This window comes from Lepidochelys olivacea (assembly GCF_965140295.1).
Source record: "Lepidochelys olivacea isolate rLepOli2 genome assembly, chromosome: 22".
NCBI lineage: Eukaryota > Metazoa > Chordata > Testudines > Cheloniidae > Lepidochelys > Lepidochelys olivacea.
This window is the reverse complement of record NC_140432.1, coordinates 13365215-13380098: the sequence shown is the minus strand read 5'-3', so window position 1 is coordinate 13380098 and position 14884 is coordinate 13365215. Positions and strand designations below refer to the sequence as shown.

Sequence of the window (14884 nt, the reverse complement as noted above, 5' to 3'; positions counted from 1 at the left end):
TTCTGTAGCCACTCCATTATTGGAATTACTGCAGTAGAAGGCCAGAAAGAAAATAAAGCAAGCCAGAGTCTGGATTATTAAGCGTTTTCATTGGCAAGCTTTTAAAATTTAGCCCAGCTATGAACATTAATTGAATCTCTTTGGAACAGATGTAACGAGATCCAGGAATGCCCAGCCCTCCCCAGACAAGCCAGAAAAGCACCTTATCCTGGAGCGAACATAATGGATGGTTAGAAACGGATTAAGATGAAGTTCTGGCTCCCCACACAAACAACCAAGAAAAGGGTTTTGCACAGGGGATCAGCACAGGGGCAGAAGAGAAGTGAAAGAGCACCCAAGCAGGAGGATGGGTGCAGTGCATTTGTGTGGGCTCAGTTGTGGCCATTGCAACAAAAACATAGTACGTGATCCCACTAGCAATGACCTTCCTTTTTGCCTGCTGCAGCCAATTCACTTGTAAAGGTTTTGTTCCATGCTAGTACTGTTAATTTTTCACCTTTTTAGGTGAATGGTTGCTTCCAACTAAAAAGGGTCAAGGGGTGCTGCTCACAACACTGTCATGTTGCCAAATGAGGTTCCATATAGCGGTATTATTGGGAAAGAGTAAACTTTGCAATCCCTAGTTATTGGGAACTGGGTTCAAAGTCAACCTAATTAGAAGGTTCTTGTGTTACTTATGGCATTTCTGAGAATGTATAAGGGCACTCAAAAGATGCAAGAAGAATTTGACTAGCCTCATGGGAAAACAGTGTCTAATTGTCATGCATCACAATATAATATTGTAAAGGGGAGTCATTTTAGAAAATATTATAGATTGTTTTCATAAGATTAAGGGAGTCTCTGGCAACAGAGCACTTTCTTGATTGGATTTATGAGCTGTGGGTTTTGTTTTGGTAGGGATTTTTTCCAAGAAGTTTGTTAATTTAAAGCTACTTGGCCAGATTTTTCTCAGTTACATCAATGTAAATTAGGGGCAACACTGATGACTTGAGTGTAAATCAGGAATAATTTAACTTGTGTAACTGAGATCAGAATTACACTCAGTCTACCCAAACCATCTTCTAGAGCCTCTGTCTTTGTCCCCAGGTCTTCCTCCCCTTCCTTCCATTCTGGGTGAAATCCTGACTCCACTGACTCTTGCCATTGATTTCAGTAGGTCCAGGACTCCACCTTGTGCCTTCTCTCCCACTATCACTGAATTTGCTATCCCAGGCACAAGGTCTTTAATTAGTTACCAGGAGGAGGAGGATACATATGAACTTCTCTTTTATCACCAAAAGCAGGGTGTTTTCTGTAGTTTTGCTACAAGACTCTGTTCAAAAGTTCTGTTAATGTAATAACTGCCAAATGCATTGTCATTTTAAGCTGTTTAACAGAATCCAGCTCATGAAATGTAAATTACAAATTACAAATGGAGTTTAGCCTGTTAGTCATTCAAATGTCCACATAATATGGGAAATTTCTAAAGGAATATTATCACATGAAACAAATTACGTTTACTCACTTTCATTTATAGTAGGACATACCTGCTCAGGGTAAAGACACCTTTAAGACTTTTGCATTACTGAGGGAGATTTTTGCCTTCCATACCAAGTTAAAGGAAGATGTATTTGATTCTGTCTTTAGTCTTCTAGGCCAAGAAACTACATGAATCTGGATGTGAAGCTCGGAGGCCTTGGGCCTGACTATGAAGCAGTCAGAGAGAAAGTAAGTGTCACAGATAGCATTTTGTCTGCTTTTTATGTTGCAAAGTTATGCAAAGTAAGCTGATGTAGAATGCAATGGAGATGAAAGCACAGTTGATAAAGTAACTAAAAACTGCCTGGTAGGTTATACCCTTAACTCAAGCTAAATATTAAATGCAAAGGGGACCATCCTTCTGAGTGTTAGGAAAGCAACTAGTACATAGGTGGGCATTACCATCAAATAAATGATAAAGATAATGTTCTAGTCAGGCATCTGTTAACCACTCCATTCATGAGTCCAACTAAGACAATAAAACACTAAGATCTCCTCTACCAGTTAGGCTAAGAAGTAGCCCCCTTTTTTTTTTATGAGCATCTCTCTTGCCAGATGCCCTCTCTCATCCATATAAACAATATTGATGCAGGTCCATGGCCACCTAGCACATCATGCCTGTCATTAGGCTGCACTCCATTGCCCTTTGGAATTTTTTTATAGAACACTCAAACTTCCAGCCACCTGTGCTAAAGGAGACTCTCCTTAGCAATATAGAGTTTGTTATACAGTTGAACAAAGCTGATCATCCATTAGCACTCATTCACACTAGCCAGTTCATTGCAAAACTAGGTATAAATATATGCTAGATTTTGAGACTTGGTTTGCACAAATCCACAGCTAATTTTCATAGGTCAGAAGGGACCATTGTCATTATCTAGTCCAAAGTCATGCATAATATAGGCCATAGGATTTCCCTGAATTAATTCTTACTTCAAGTGGTTGACCTAGAATATGTCTGTTAGAAAACCCATCACAACCATTGATAAGTTGTTTCAGTGGTTAATTACCCTCATTTAAATATATACTTTTTATTTCTAGTCTGAATTTGTCTAGCTTTCAACAATTGGATCAACTTCCAGTCATTAGAGCTTGTTATATCTTTGTCTGCTAGATTAAAGAGCCCTTTACTATCAAACTTAACTATAAGGCATGTTTTCCAATCTTTTAATTATTCTTGTGGCTCTTCTCTGAACTCTCTCAAATTTTTCAACAGCCTTCTTGAATTGTGGATACCAGACCTGGACACTATATTCCAGCAGCTGTTACACCAGTGCCAAACACATATGTCATGTAACCTCCATATTCCTACTCAATATTCCCCTGTTTTTACATCCAAGAATCACATTAGCCCTTTACAGCCACAGCGTAGCACTGGGAGCTGATCTTCAGCTGATGAGCCACCATGAACCCCAAGTTTCAGAGTAACAGCCGTGTTAGTCTGTATTCGCAAAAAGAAAAGGAGTACTTGTGGCACCTTAGAGACTAACCAATTTATTTGAGCATGAGCTTTCGTGAGCTACAGCTCACTTCATCGAATGCATACCGTGGAAACTGCAGCAGACTTTATATATACACAGAGAATATGAAACAATACCTCCTCCCACCCCACTGTCCTGCTGGTAATAGCTTATCTAAAGTGATCATCAGGTTGGGCCATTTCCAGCACAAATCCAGGTTTTCTCACCCTCCACCCCCCCACACAAATTCACTCTCCTGCTGGTGATAGCCCATCCAAAGTGACAACTCTTTACACGAAAGCTCATGCTCAAATAAATTGGTTAGTCTCTAAGGTGCCACAAGTACTCCTTTTCATGAACCCCAAGTCTTTTTTCAGAGCCCCAGCTTCCCAAGATAGAGACCTCCATCCTGTAAATATGGCCTGCATTCTTTGTTTCCAGATATGACCTTTCATTCAGCCATATTAATACATATGATTGCACCTAGCTTGGCAAGTGATCCAGATCACTCTATAACAGCGACCCATCCTCCATTATTTACCACTCCCCCAATCTTTGTGTCATCTCAAAACTTTATCAGTAATGACTGTTTTCTTCCAAGTCATTATAAAAATATTAAATAGCATAGAACCAAGAACAGATCTCTGAGGGACCCCATCAGAAATCATCCAATTAATTGTAAAATAGAGAATCATCAGAGAGCTAACCCCACTTCAGTAGGTTGAGACCTAACCCCACTTCAGTAGGTGCCATTGATTTTGTATCATTCTAGTTTCTTAATCAAAACTTCTCATGGTACCAAGACATCTACATTTATTACATCAACACTGTATTGTAGTAGCACATCCTTACCTCGTGGGCGCCCCGGTGTCTCTGGTAGCAGAGTTGCATGGGGTCTTTGTCGGTCTCCCCCACCTGGGCTCTCCTTTGGACCTGCAGCTTTCTCAGTCTGTGTCTTCTTCTGACTCCCCTCTGGGTGTTCTGTGGCTTGACCCTCCAACCAAGGGCAGGTCTACTCTACAACTGGCATCGCCGCTCTGAGATTGAGCCACCGGTGGTCGATTTAGCGGGTCAAGTAAAGACCCGCCAAATCGACTGCAGATCACTCTCCAGTCAATCCCTGTACTCTTCTCGTCAGGGGTAGAGTAAGGTAAGTCGACAGGAGATTTTCTCCCATTGACCCCCCCCCACATGGCATAGACCCCACAGTAACTTGACCTAAGGTACATCGACTCCAGCTACGTTATTTACGTAGCTGGAGTTGCATAGTGTAGGTCGACATACCGCGGTAGTGTAGACATAGCCTAAGTCACAAAAATGTCTAAACCCTTTCGAGGGCTGCAAGAGCAAGTCCAAATAAAAGTCCAGACAAATCTTCAAACTAACAGCCCTTCCACCCCTCTTGGGCTTCACTGTAGTTCTCTTGTTGACTCTACCTCAGGGCTCCCCCAGCAGGAGCCTGAACTGCTAAGGTAGTTTGTTTCTCTATTTCCTGTCTATTAAACCATATCCCAGGGCTTCTCTCCATGAGAGAGACCTGTCTTCTATTTGGGGTTCTTTCCCTTGCTTTACAGATGATGGAATTACACCCCATCACACGCTTTTATCAGCCCAATTTGCAGTCTCATAAAAAAAAAATCAAGTCAGTTTGAGATGATCTATTTTCCATAAGCCTGTGCTGAGTAGCATTAATTATATTATCCATCTAAACTCTTTATTAGAGTCCCATATCAGCCGTTCCATTACATTGTCGAGGATCTATATCTGACTGACAGCCTACCATTACCAAGGTCATCTAATTTACCTTTTTAAAAAAATATTGGCACAACACAAGCGTTCTTCCGGTCCTCTGGATATTCCCCAGTGTGCTAAGACTTGTTCACTACCAACATTAAGAGTCCAGATTTCCTTTGATATCATGGATATCTGTCCAGAAAACTCATGCATGCACATAAAAAGGGAGAAGTGTATAATAGAAGGAGAGGTTTCAGAGTAACAGCCGTGTTAGTCTGTATTCACAAAAAGAAAAGGAGTACTTGTGGCACCTTAGAGACTAACCAATTTATTTGAGCATGAGCTTTCGTGAGCTACAGCTCACTCTGTAGCTCACGAAAGCTCATGCTCAAATAAATTGGTTAGTCTCTAAGGTGCCACAAGTACTCCTTTTCTTTTTGCGAATAGAAGGAGAGACAATTGTATCTTTGATAGACTCATCCCTCTAGTTTTGTAGTTCCCAGAAGCAGGTATCCATTAAAGGAATTTTCAGCAGGTGAGTATCCAGCTGAAGGCAAGTCCAAACTACTTTGTTCTCCCTGTGGTAGTTGAAGTGTACATGAATGACTTTAACATGATTGAGCTGCACTGTCATTCATGTGCAGAAGACAGTCTCCTTGAACCTTGGAAGGGAAAATGAAAGCAAATACAGTAGAGTAAGTGCAACAGGGAAGTAGCTGAATGCACATCACTCACTGTTAAGCAAACCTCTGATCTTACTGTGCCAAAGAGGAGATGATTGTCAGAAAAAAGTTCTGAATGAAAAATATCATTTGACCTCTTCACTGCCAGTGACTTTACTGGTTAGATTAAGCAGTTGTACATCTCAAGAGCTGTAGAATATATCCCATGTACTCTTGAACCTCACTGATAAGATAACTCTTTATATTTATATAGTGTCCTTCACAGAGCATTGCATAGCTAAAATGATAAAATCATCAGCCCTTTGGAGCAATTTAAAAGCTACAGTGATTTCTTCAGCCTTGCAGTAAATGAGATAGATTGGTCATCTCAAATCTATATCAATAGAGAGAGAGATGCATTGCTACAAAATGGCCTTCCTCCATACAGCAGAGGGTTCTGTCTCTTTTTAACACTTTGGCAACACTTATATAGCTTGTCACTCCCATAAAGTGTTATTAAATTGCAATGGGGGAAAAAATTGAATGTTGACACCAGCTCCTGACTGGGGCAAACTAAAATACCTTGCTGAGCCTGAGAGTAACAAATGGTTGGAAACAGAGACAGAAAATGGGTTAAATAAAGAAAATAAAGAATTATAGTTATCTAACCTTGAAAAATTAGATTTTTAAGACGACCTTGCTGAGCAATGATTAGTGGCATATCTATTTTAAACAGCCTCACAGGCGTAAATGGGAAGGTCCGGCAGTAAAGGGGTCTATTAACTGGTCCCTCAAAACTTTAAATAACCATTACATTTTTCATTTGCCAGACAGAAAAGTTAAATAAGCAAAAGGAATATGCAAAGCAAGTTAAGGAGCACAACATGAAGAATGTTGCTACTGTGCAGAAACCGCCAGCAAAACCTCAGATCAAGTCATCATTATCAAGACATAAGGTCAGACTAGAAAGCATCTCATTAGATGGGGCTAGAACTCTCATTAGAGTGAGAGGGAGAGGGCTTGTCCATGGGCCTCAGAGAACCATGGAAGTTAACTCCTAGAACAATTTTGGGTTAGATGCCAAAAGATAGAGGGTCTCCCACTGCCGTTTTTATTGTCTTTTAAAACAATCCCAGACACTCCTAATACAGAAAGTTGCTCAAGGTCAGTTACCTATTAATTATTTTTGTACAATCCTCATTGTATTCCTTCTCTTGTCAAGAAATTTATCAGCCTTCAAACTAACCAGAAATGAAATTTCCAAGGGACTCCATTAAAGTTAGTCTAAGCTTTGATTTGAAAGTCTTCAAGAGTATCTCAGCGTCTTATTTATCATTTTAGGTCTTTTGTAATGTAATTTTTGGGGAACAACGGGGGGGTCTATTATAGAACAAATCTCTGTTTTCTGGGGCTATGGAACTCACTGTCACGAGATATCATTCAGATCAAGAGCTTAACAGGAATGAAAAACAGATTTGATATTTATAAGGCATGTGAGAATATACAAAATTATAATACTATTTTTGTTATTAAAAAGTTTTGGAAGGGATATAAACCTGCATGCTTCAGGGCATAAAGACAGCCTCTAACTAATGATGGTCAGGAAGCAATTTTCCTTGGGGCAGATTATTCGATAACTGCAGAGTTTCTTGCACCTTCCTCTAAAGCATCTGGTACTAGTCACTACAATATATGGAATTATTACACTCTTAATCTGATCTAGTATGAAAATTCTTATGTTCTCCTGCCATTTTAAAATTGTTGTTCTGATTTTATTGTCAATTTCAATCTTTATATTTTTAGGCTCTGGAATATGCTAAGAAGATTCCTAAACCAAAACCTTTCTCAGCAAAACAATCAGATGAAGAACCAAAAGAGGAAAGAACTCTAGCACATAGTTTAAAAGCACAGAATTTACCTCAGATTTCTTCACTGAAAAGTCTGCAAAACAGACATGAAATAGAGAAGCAAGTTGTGGCTGCTTTCAAAACCCTTCACATTTTATAATAAATTTGAAATTATTAGGGAGCTGTAGAGGGTAGACAATATCTGAACTGTTTATGTGGTGCATTAAATTACTTAGGTTTCCCAGATACAGTATTTCAGGACTCCACTACTTAAATAAGAGCCTCTACCATCAAAAACATTGATTTCAAAAGGTGAAATATTTTCAGATCAATTGCCCATATTTTAGTCCAATATTATTATAGCCAAATTATTTTTTAAATGTAATCTTTATTTTAGAATTGTGCTTCTTTTTATTCTATTGTTTCCTTCCTTGGAATATCCTGATTAAGCTGCTGCTTCTTTCTGAGCAGTTTATCCAGAAAGAGTAGGGAGTGAATTTAGGTGCCTGCAGGGTTCAGCAGGAGTTTTGTGAATTGTAGTGGAACCTAAACCTGGGACTTTGATGCCTAAACATGTGTGAATCTAGATCTGTGTGTCCTATTAGTCTTTCCCAAAATGCTCATTCTTTTTATGCTGTGAAATAAACCTACAGCTACTTACAAAAACATTTTTTATATTTTACATAATGAACCTTTAAAAGTATTTCCATCAAATCTAAAAACAGTCTCAGTGACTCTGTGTGTGTGTGTGTGTATCTATCGTAATTGCTTTTCTCTTAATATAACTTGAACTGAAATGAAAACAGGAACATTTCCATAATGCTCACTGAGCCATTGACCCAAGAGACATGAATTAATGATAAAATATTTTAGCTATGGCCCAGGTTTCCATGACTGGGGGTCGACAGGCGTTAGAGGGTTAACAGCAGTATTTGGTTAAAGAGTACCTTATGTGTATATGGTACGTCGAAACACATAAGCCTTAGACCCTGCTCCAAAGCAGCTTCCAGCTGGTTTTAGTAGACAGACAAGTACGATACAATGGTAAAATAAGAGACACCCAAGAGGGCAGAGGAAGATCTGCACAGGAGGCTTCACTTACAGAGAAGGAAGAGAGAGCAGTTGGCCTTGATACATCAGCAGTTGGATCCAAAGCCCCCCTGAACTCAATGGAAACACTCTCTCTGCCTTCTATGGGCTTTCAGTCATGACCCAGGAAGGGGAAGCCATTCCAAATATAGCAGTGGCATGAATACAGCCATAAAGCTGAGAGTGGGAGAAGGTGACAAAGGAAACAACTGAGAGGATTTGTAGGAGCACAGAGTGAGTAGCAGGAAAGAGAGCTGAGATGTAGAGCAAGGCAAAATTGTGAAGACTTTTGAAGGTGAGGACAGAGAGCTTGAACTGCATGCGATAAAAGAAAAGAAGCCAGATTCAGCATCGTCCCATGGCCAGGGCACTGGACTAGGGTTGGTTACTTGATTTCTGTTTCCAGTTCTGCCCTGGACCTGCTGTGTGATCTTGAACAAGTCACTTCACCTCTCTATACATGGGTACAGCCCCTGTTTCCCCCACCCCAATCCCCTGGGTATGTATTCAGATAGCTAGCCCAAGCTGCTGCCTGTTCCCAGCTATCCTGCTATTTTTAGTGCACTAGCTCAAGCAAAGCTAGACTGTGCCTGTCTTGTTTGAGCTGGGAAGCACAGTCCCAGCTGCAGTGTATATATACCCAAAATACATGTACAGTGGGGTCTGATCTCTTTGGAGTCCTTATATGCTACATAATAAAAATAAACTAGTTATGAGATATAAGGAGGGAAAGATGTGGTCAGAATGATGGAAAAGGAAACTGTTATCAGTTCCTGTAAGGAAAAGACAGAATTCTGAACCAGTCCCAGCAGTTAAGCCAGAGCTGATTTTTACATGTTTTATATAATGTAATAATCTCTCATTTTTAGACAGACAATCTTACAGGTTTGGGACCTTAACAAGTTTTTAATTTAAATACTTGTACCAGTTTACTTTTAAATTAAATCTGGCACATCTTAAATTAAAAAAAAAGGGGGGGGGGGGAAGACATCAACCTCATTGTATTACCTTAACATCTACAACATTTTCTCTTTCTTTAAAACAAAGAGGAAGCTGTTGGCAGGTTATCCAGGAACGAAGCCAAACTAAAATACTCCCAATAATGAAGAAAGTAAAACATGAACCAAACACAGGCCATCAATAGGGATACAATAATTAATTATGCAATTGTTGCTTCATTATTGGTTAGTGATTCATTGTCACAACATCACAGCAAGCCCAAGAGTTTAGAGCCTCATTTAGGGCAAGAAAATGCAGACAAGTAATGGCTCTTCAGCTAGACAATCTGTTATTAGATAGGAGTAGGTTGAAGATACACTGAGAAACTGAGCAGAACACTGAGGATAATCAAGAACTACACTTTTGATAGGAAACAGCCTTTAACAGATTAAGTGTAAGATAATAAACAGATGTGATTCTTATGATGGTTCTGTTTCTTTAACTTGGTAAATGAAGAATTAAATCCACAGATGAAATGTGATAAGGAAACGCACAGAAAAGGAGTTTTGGAGAACACATACTAAAAATCTTTTTAAAATAGGCAATTTCTGCAGGTTCTTGTTGACTCTTGGGTTTGTTTTCATCATATGTTGTCTTAGGGTGACCAGATGTCCCAATTTTATAGGTTTCAGAGTAACAGCCGTGTTAGTCTGTATTCGCAAAAAGAAAAGGAGTACTTGTGGCACCTTAGAGACTAACCAATTTATTAGTTTATTAATAAATTGGTTAGTCTCTAAGGTGCCACAAGTACTCCTTTTCTTTTTGCAATTTTATAGGGACAGTCCCGATATTTGGGGCTTTTTCTTATATAGGCTCCTATTACCCCCCACCCCCTGTTCCAATTTTTCACACTTTGTCTGCTCACCCTACGTTGTCTGCATAATAGATATAGAATCATGGTCCTGGCTCCATAGTTATGATTGCATCTAGGTTCCATCATAAGCCCCACCCCCAATATATTTAACCATGAATATTTGGCCTGAAAATTCCCTGATTTACTCTCAGGGCAAAGGAGAATTTTCCTGACAAGTTTGAGAAGCAAAAACAAAACCAACAAAAAAATCCAAAATTCATCCGGATTTGAAATTTTGACCAGTATCTAAAGTTTCTTTGGATCCTACTAGTCCCAAACTGCCTAGTTACTACCCGTTCAAACCTTTCTGTGCAGTTAAATCTCCTTGAAAACAAATGTGCGAGTTCACTTTAAAAGAAAACAAGTTGTAATTAAGGCAAGTCATTAACAATAGCTGTATCTAATCAAAATGATTATACTGTATGTGTGGGAGCCGAGGTCCATGGAATCCTCTGGCCTGAGCAAAGTTTGGTCTTGCTGAAGAAGGTGTACAGTGGAAGGGTTAATTGGGGAATACAGCGGAGAGAGTGAACGTGAAAAGCTTAAGTCTCTGTGCCTGCACTGAGTTTTCTGTAAAAGGTAAATATGGAAATGAGTTCCAAGAAATATTTTTAGTCTTATAATGGGCTAATTCTGGACTTTTGGATAGTTGGATGCAAACTCCTGCTAGGAGTTGAAGGTAATGTCACAAGTTAGCAGGAAGATCATTTTGCTTTATAAAGACAGGCCACTGAAAGACTCCAGTTGATGTCTGTGGGCTTTGAATCCCACTCTAAATTATTGAAATCAATCCATGATCTCAAACACTAGGAAACAAATGGCTCCTAGAATTGACAAGGAGTTAAGCATCAGTGCCGTATGTCATTGGAAAGGTTGCTTCCCCTCGATTTGAAACGAGGCCTTGATTACTTGGGCCTGGATTCAACGAAGTACTTAAGCATGTGCTTAAATGCTTTGCTGAACGATTACCTTAAAACAGGGAGACTTACAATCATTTTGGTCTATTTACCATAAATATTATGGAAGCACTGGAAACTTGCACGAGAAAATTCTCTGCATAGAGGTTTGGTTCAGCTTACGTGCAGTAAGTACAGCAGCAGGGCAACCGTTTTGCAGCTTTCAGTGGATCCAGGACAAAATTATCCCTTCTTGGATTTTGGATTTGCTCTCTCTTACCTCTTGGCCCTTCAGCTCTGTTTAGCCTCAGGATTCACGTTACACAGACAGTTCCGTACCAGGCCAGTTATAATTGTTATCCTACTTATATTTTTTAAATAAAATGGTAACACTTTGAAGCATTTCTGGAGAAGGCCATAAACTTGTTGCCTCTGCTTTAAAGTGATAATCCCCCTTTAATACAAACCCGAAGCACCTATTTTTAATTGAACTTTTAGATGAATATCAAAGAGCTATTTATGTGTATCTAATATTTTAATTAGAGTATATTCTCAATTTAACCCATTAAATCCTCTTTGATGATCTCCATGTTTAGTGCTTAGCCCCAGATGCTAGAGATAATGAATACTGGACCTTTTGATTTAATGAGAACTTCTGCCTTTCTAGCCTGTCTCCCTTTGTATCCTTTTTTTCCCTCCGCGCTATAGAATTCAGTTAATTGAAGGAGTCTCTCACCACCACACATTAAGGAGTCGAAATTAGCATCCCTTTTCTGATTAGAAAATGCAAGCAGACATTTTCCCTTTGATCTCAGGATTGAGTTGAAGTAGGCAATAGCCCCCTGAAAATGAGCTGATGGCCTTATTATTAGGCTAAAATGCAGATGCGACCGTGTGTTGCAAAATGCTTAATGTCTTAATTGATCACCTTCCTCACTGTTTGTCATCCTAGTACCTTTTATAGCTCATGTAAACTCGGGGGGGGGGGGGGTGTTTTTTTTAAATAGTGACCTTTTAAGGAACATTAAAGGGCACCCACCAATATCCCCTTACCCCCAATATTAAAATTGTATCAATAAGTCCTGTCATTAATAGGATGCTTCCCCATGGCAAATACATAAATAGTCCCATGAACACGATCATCTTGCAGACCATTTGCAAAGGATTGTATTTTCCCAAGGTGAAATTTGAAAAGAGGTTATTTTCAGTGTGCGCGCAAAGGAAGTCTTCTGATCTGCTTTAATAGTAATGCAAATTCTTTTTGCACCAAACAGATAACAGTGGTACAAAAGGGACTGCACAAGTAAATGATGAGCCTCCATCTGCTTAAAAGCAAAGGCCAAAACTTAATGTAATTCAAATTAGAAAGACAAAGAATTTAATAAGAAATTGGCTTGAATTTTGCATTAAGCATTCGGGACCACATTAAGGTTGACTCAGGCCCTTACTCTCCTATCGAAATCAATGGAACTACATGGCAATGCATAGAGTAAAGTGTTACTCACATGAGTATGGGCGGTAGAATCAGGCCTTCAGACAATTAACCACCATGCCTCTGAGATTGTGCCTCCTCGGGCTCTGTAGTGTAGTGGCGGGGAATGTTAGAGCAGCATACCTCCCCTGGAACTTTCTCCTGGCTACTTTCATTCTAGAATACATCACAGAGCTGGATCCTTTCCCTCCATGAGCCAGACCTAATTGTTGTAAAGTCAGTAGCATGCAATGAAACAGCTTGTGTCTAGCTATAACTCTTGGCCAGGTGGTAGGTGTCACCTTGCTGAGGTGGGGATACCTGAATGATATTTACATTAAGGATATCTAAAGAATCTCACTTCCCTCAAAAAAGGAACATATATTAAATCTATTTTTATTTCTGGACGATATAATTGGTTTTATGCAAATGTTATATGGGCATAAATATCTGGGATTCCCTTATATGGAATTAGTCTTCCTACTGTTTCCTTTCTTGGTGTCTTTCAGACCCCTCAAAAACTCTCTTTTTTTGGGGGGGGGAGGGTGTCCCCCCCAGTTAGGTTTGATTGTTGTAGGCAAAAAATATTATGCTGTGAAGCTGAAAAAGTGCCTGAAAAATAAATCCACATGCTAATGACATTATTCACCACTGGAGATCACGTATTTAACCAAAGGGACAATAAGTTTGTTCTATTTTCTACAAATTCCCATCTAAAAGCCACATTCATCCCTGGCATGCTCAATGGAGTTGTCAGATTGCCAGTGAACTCAGTGGAATTACAGCAAGGAAGCCCATGACTAGGGCTTCTAGGCTGTATGCAAATACAAATAATAAATAATAATAATTTGGCCTAATGGTTATACTTAGTCAGATCTGAAAATTGGCACACAGATCCAAATTGAATGCGGCCTCCTTGCACAACCGTTGCACATGATGGTGAGACAAAAATACAAACACCTCAGCAGAGTAGGAAAATTAATTTCACAAGGAAATAATGAAACATACGGGGACAAATTCATGCATCTTGAACGGAATTACACCAGGGATGGATTTGACTCAGATTGGAGGTTTTTAGAAAGCAAAGCAAACCATTATCCCTTGAGTTTAATAAGTGAACTCCAGTAGAAAGTAATGCCTTTATTGGTCTGTGGCTACAGGCTTAGTCAGTGGTGTTATACCAGTGATAAACTTGGTCCAGTGCCTTAAAAATCTTCCACCACTTCCCTTTGGAAACAAATTCTGCAATAGATGGGATCACCAGAGGGAAGTATTTCCTAATACTCAACCTAAATACTCCTGGCACAAGAATAAATGAGTACGTGCACTAGAGGGTGAGATACGCTGGTTGATTTGGCTACAGAAGAGGTTTCAGTGAACACGGAGTGGTGTACAGGGACAGTATATACAGAGTGAAGCTCTACTGATGACAGCTGGCAAGAATGAGTTAAAGAAGCTTGCCTTACAGAAGAGGGCTATTTTGAATGGAAATACAACTGAGCCAAAAACATGGATACAGCAGATGCTATAAAACTACCCAACAGCTCGTGCAATCACTGATTGTAAGTGCAGAGAGGGCAGCTGCAGGTAATGCCATATGGTTAGTTTTCCATGTACCACGAGGATCACTTAAATCAATTTGCCTTGCCTCAATACCTATGGCAAAGCCAGCATAATGCATTGCAATGGAGAATTCAGTCCCCTTGGCAGGAGCAAAGCAACCCTTAAGTAGCGTTAGTGATAGATAGCAAGATAAAATAAAACACAGAGTTCAAGTGGCTTGCCATAGGTCACAAAAATGAGGAGGTTAGTTAAACAGAAATTAAAAGGTACAGTGCTACAAGTGAAATCCCTGCAAGCTGCATGGAATTTTTTTAAAGACACCATAATAGAGCTCAGCCTAAATGTTTACCCCAAATTAAAAAAAAACATAGTAAGAGAACCAAAAAAGCTAAACATCCAAGTAAAAGAAGCAGTGAGAGGCAAAAAGGCATCCTTTGAAAAGTGGAAGTAAAATCATAGTGAGGAAAATAGAAAGCAGCATAAAAGCTGGCAAATTAAGTATAAAAATATAATTAGGAAGGCCAAAAAAGAACTTGAACAGCGAGCCAAAGACTCAAAAAGTCATTGCAAAAAAACTTTTTAAGTACATCAGAAACAGGAAGCCTGCTAAACAGCCAGTGGGGCCACTGGACGATGGAAATGCTAAAGGAGCACTCAAGGACGATAAGGCCATTGCAGAGAAATTAAATGAATTCTTTGCATCAGTCTTCATGGCTGAGGATGTGAGGGAGATTCCCAAACCTGAGCCATTCTTTTTTAGGTGACAGATCTGAGGAATTGGCCCAGATTGAG

At 39.5% G+C, this 14884-nt stretch overlaps 1 protein-coding gene across 2 annotated transcripts in view; it reads left to right on the top strand.

Moving 5' to 3' along the window:
• Positions 1-7923, top strand: part of JHY (junctional cadherin complex regulator) — a 35132-nt gene extending 27209 nt beyond the window's left edge. For both annotated transcript variants that reach the window (XM_084611872.1, XM_084611871.1), the window contains exons 7-9: positions 1627-1707; positions 6205-6330; positions 7178-7923. In XM_084611872.1, the coding sequence (XP_084467998.1) occupies positions 1627-1707; positions 6205-6330; positions 7178-7381 (411 nt within the window). In that variant the 3' untranslated portion in view covers positions 7382-7923. The remainder of the gene's footprint in view (positions 1-1626; positions 1708-6204; positions 6331-7177) is intronic.
• The last annotated feature ends 6961 nt before the right edge of the window (positions 7924-14884 follow it).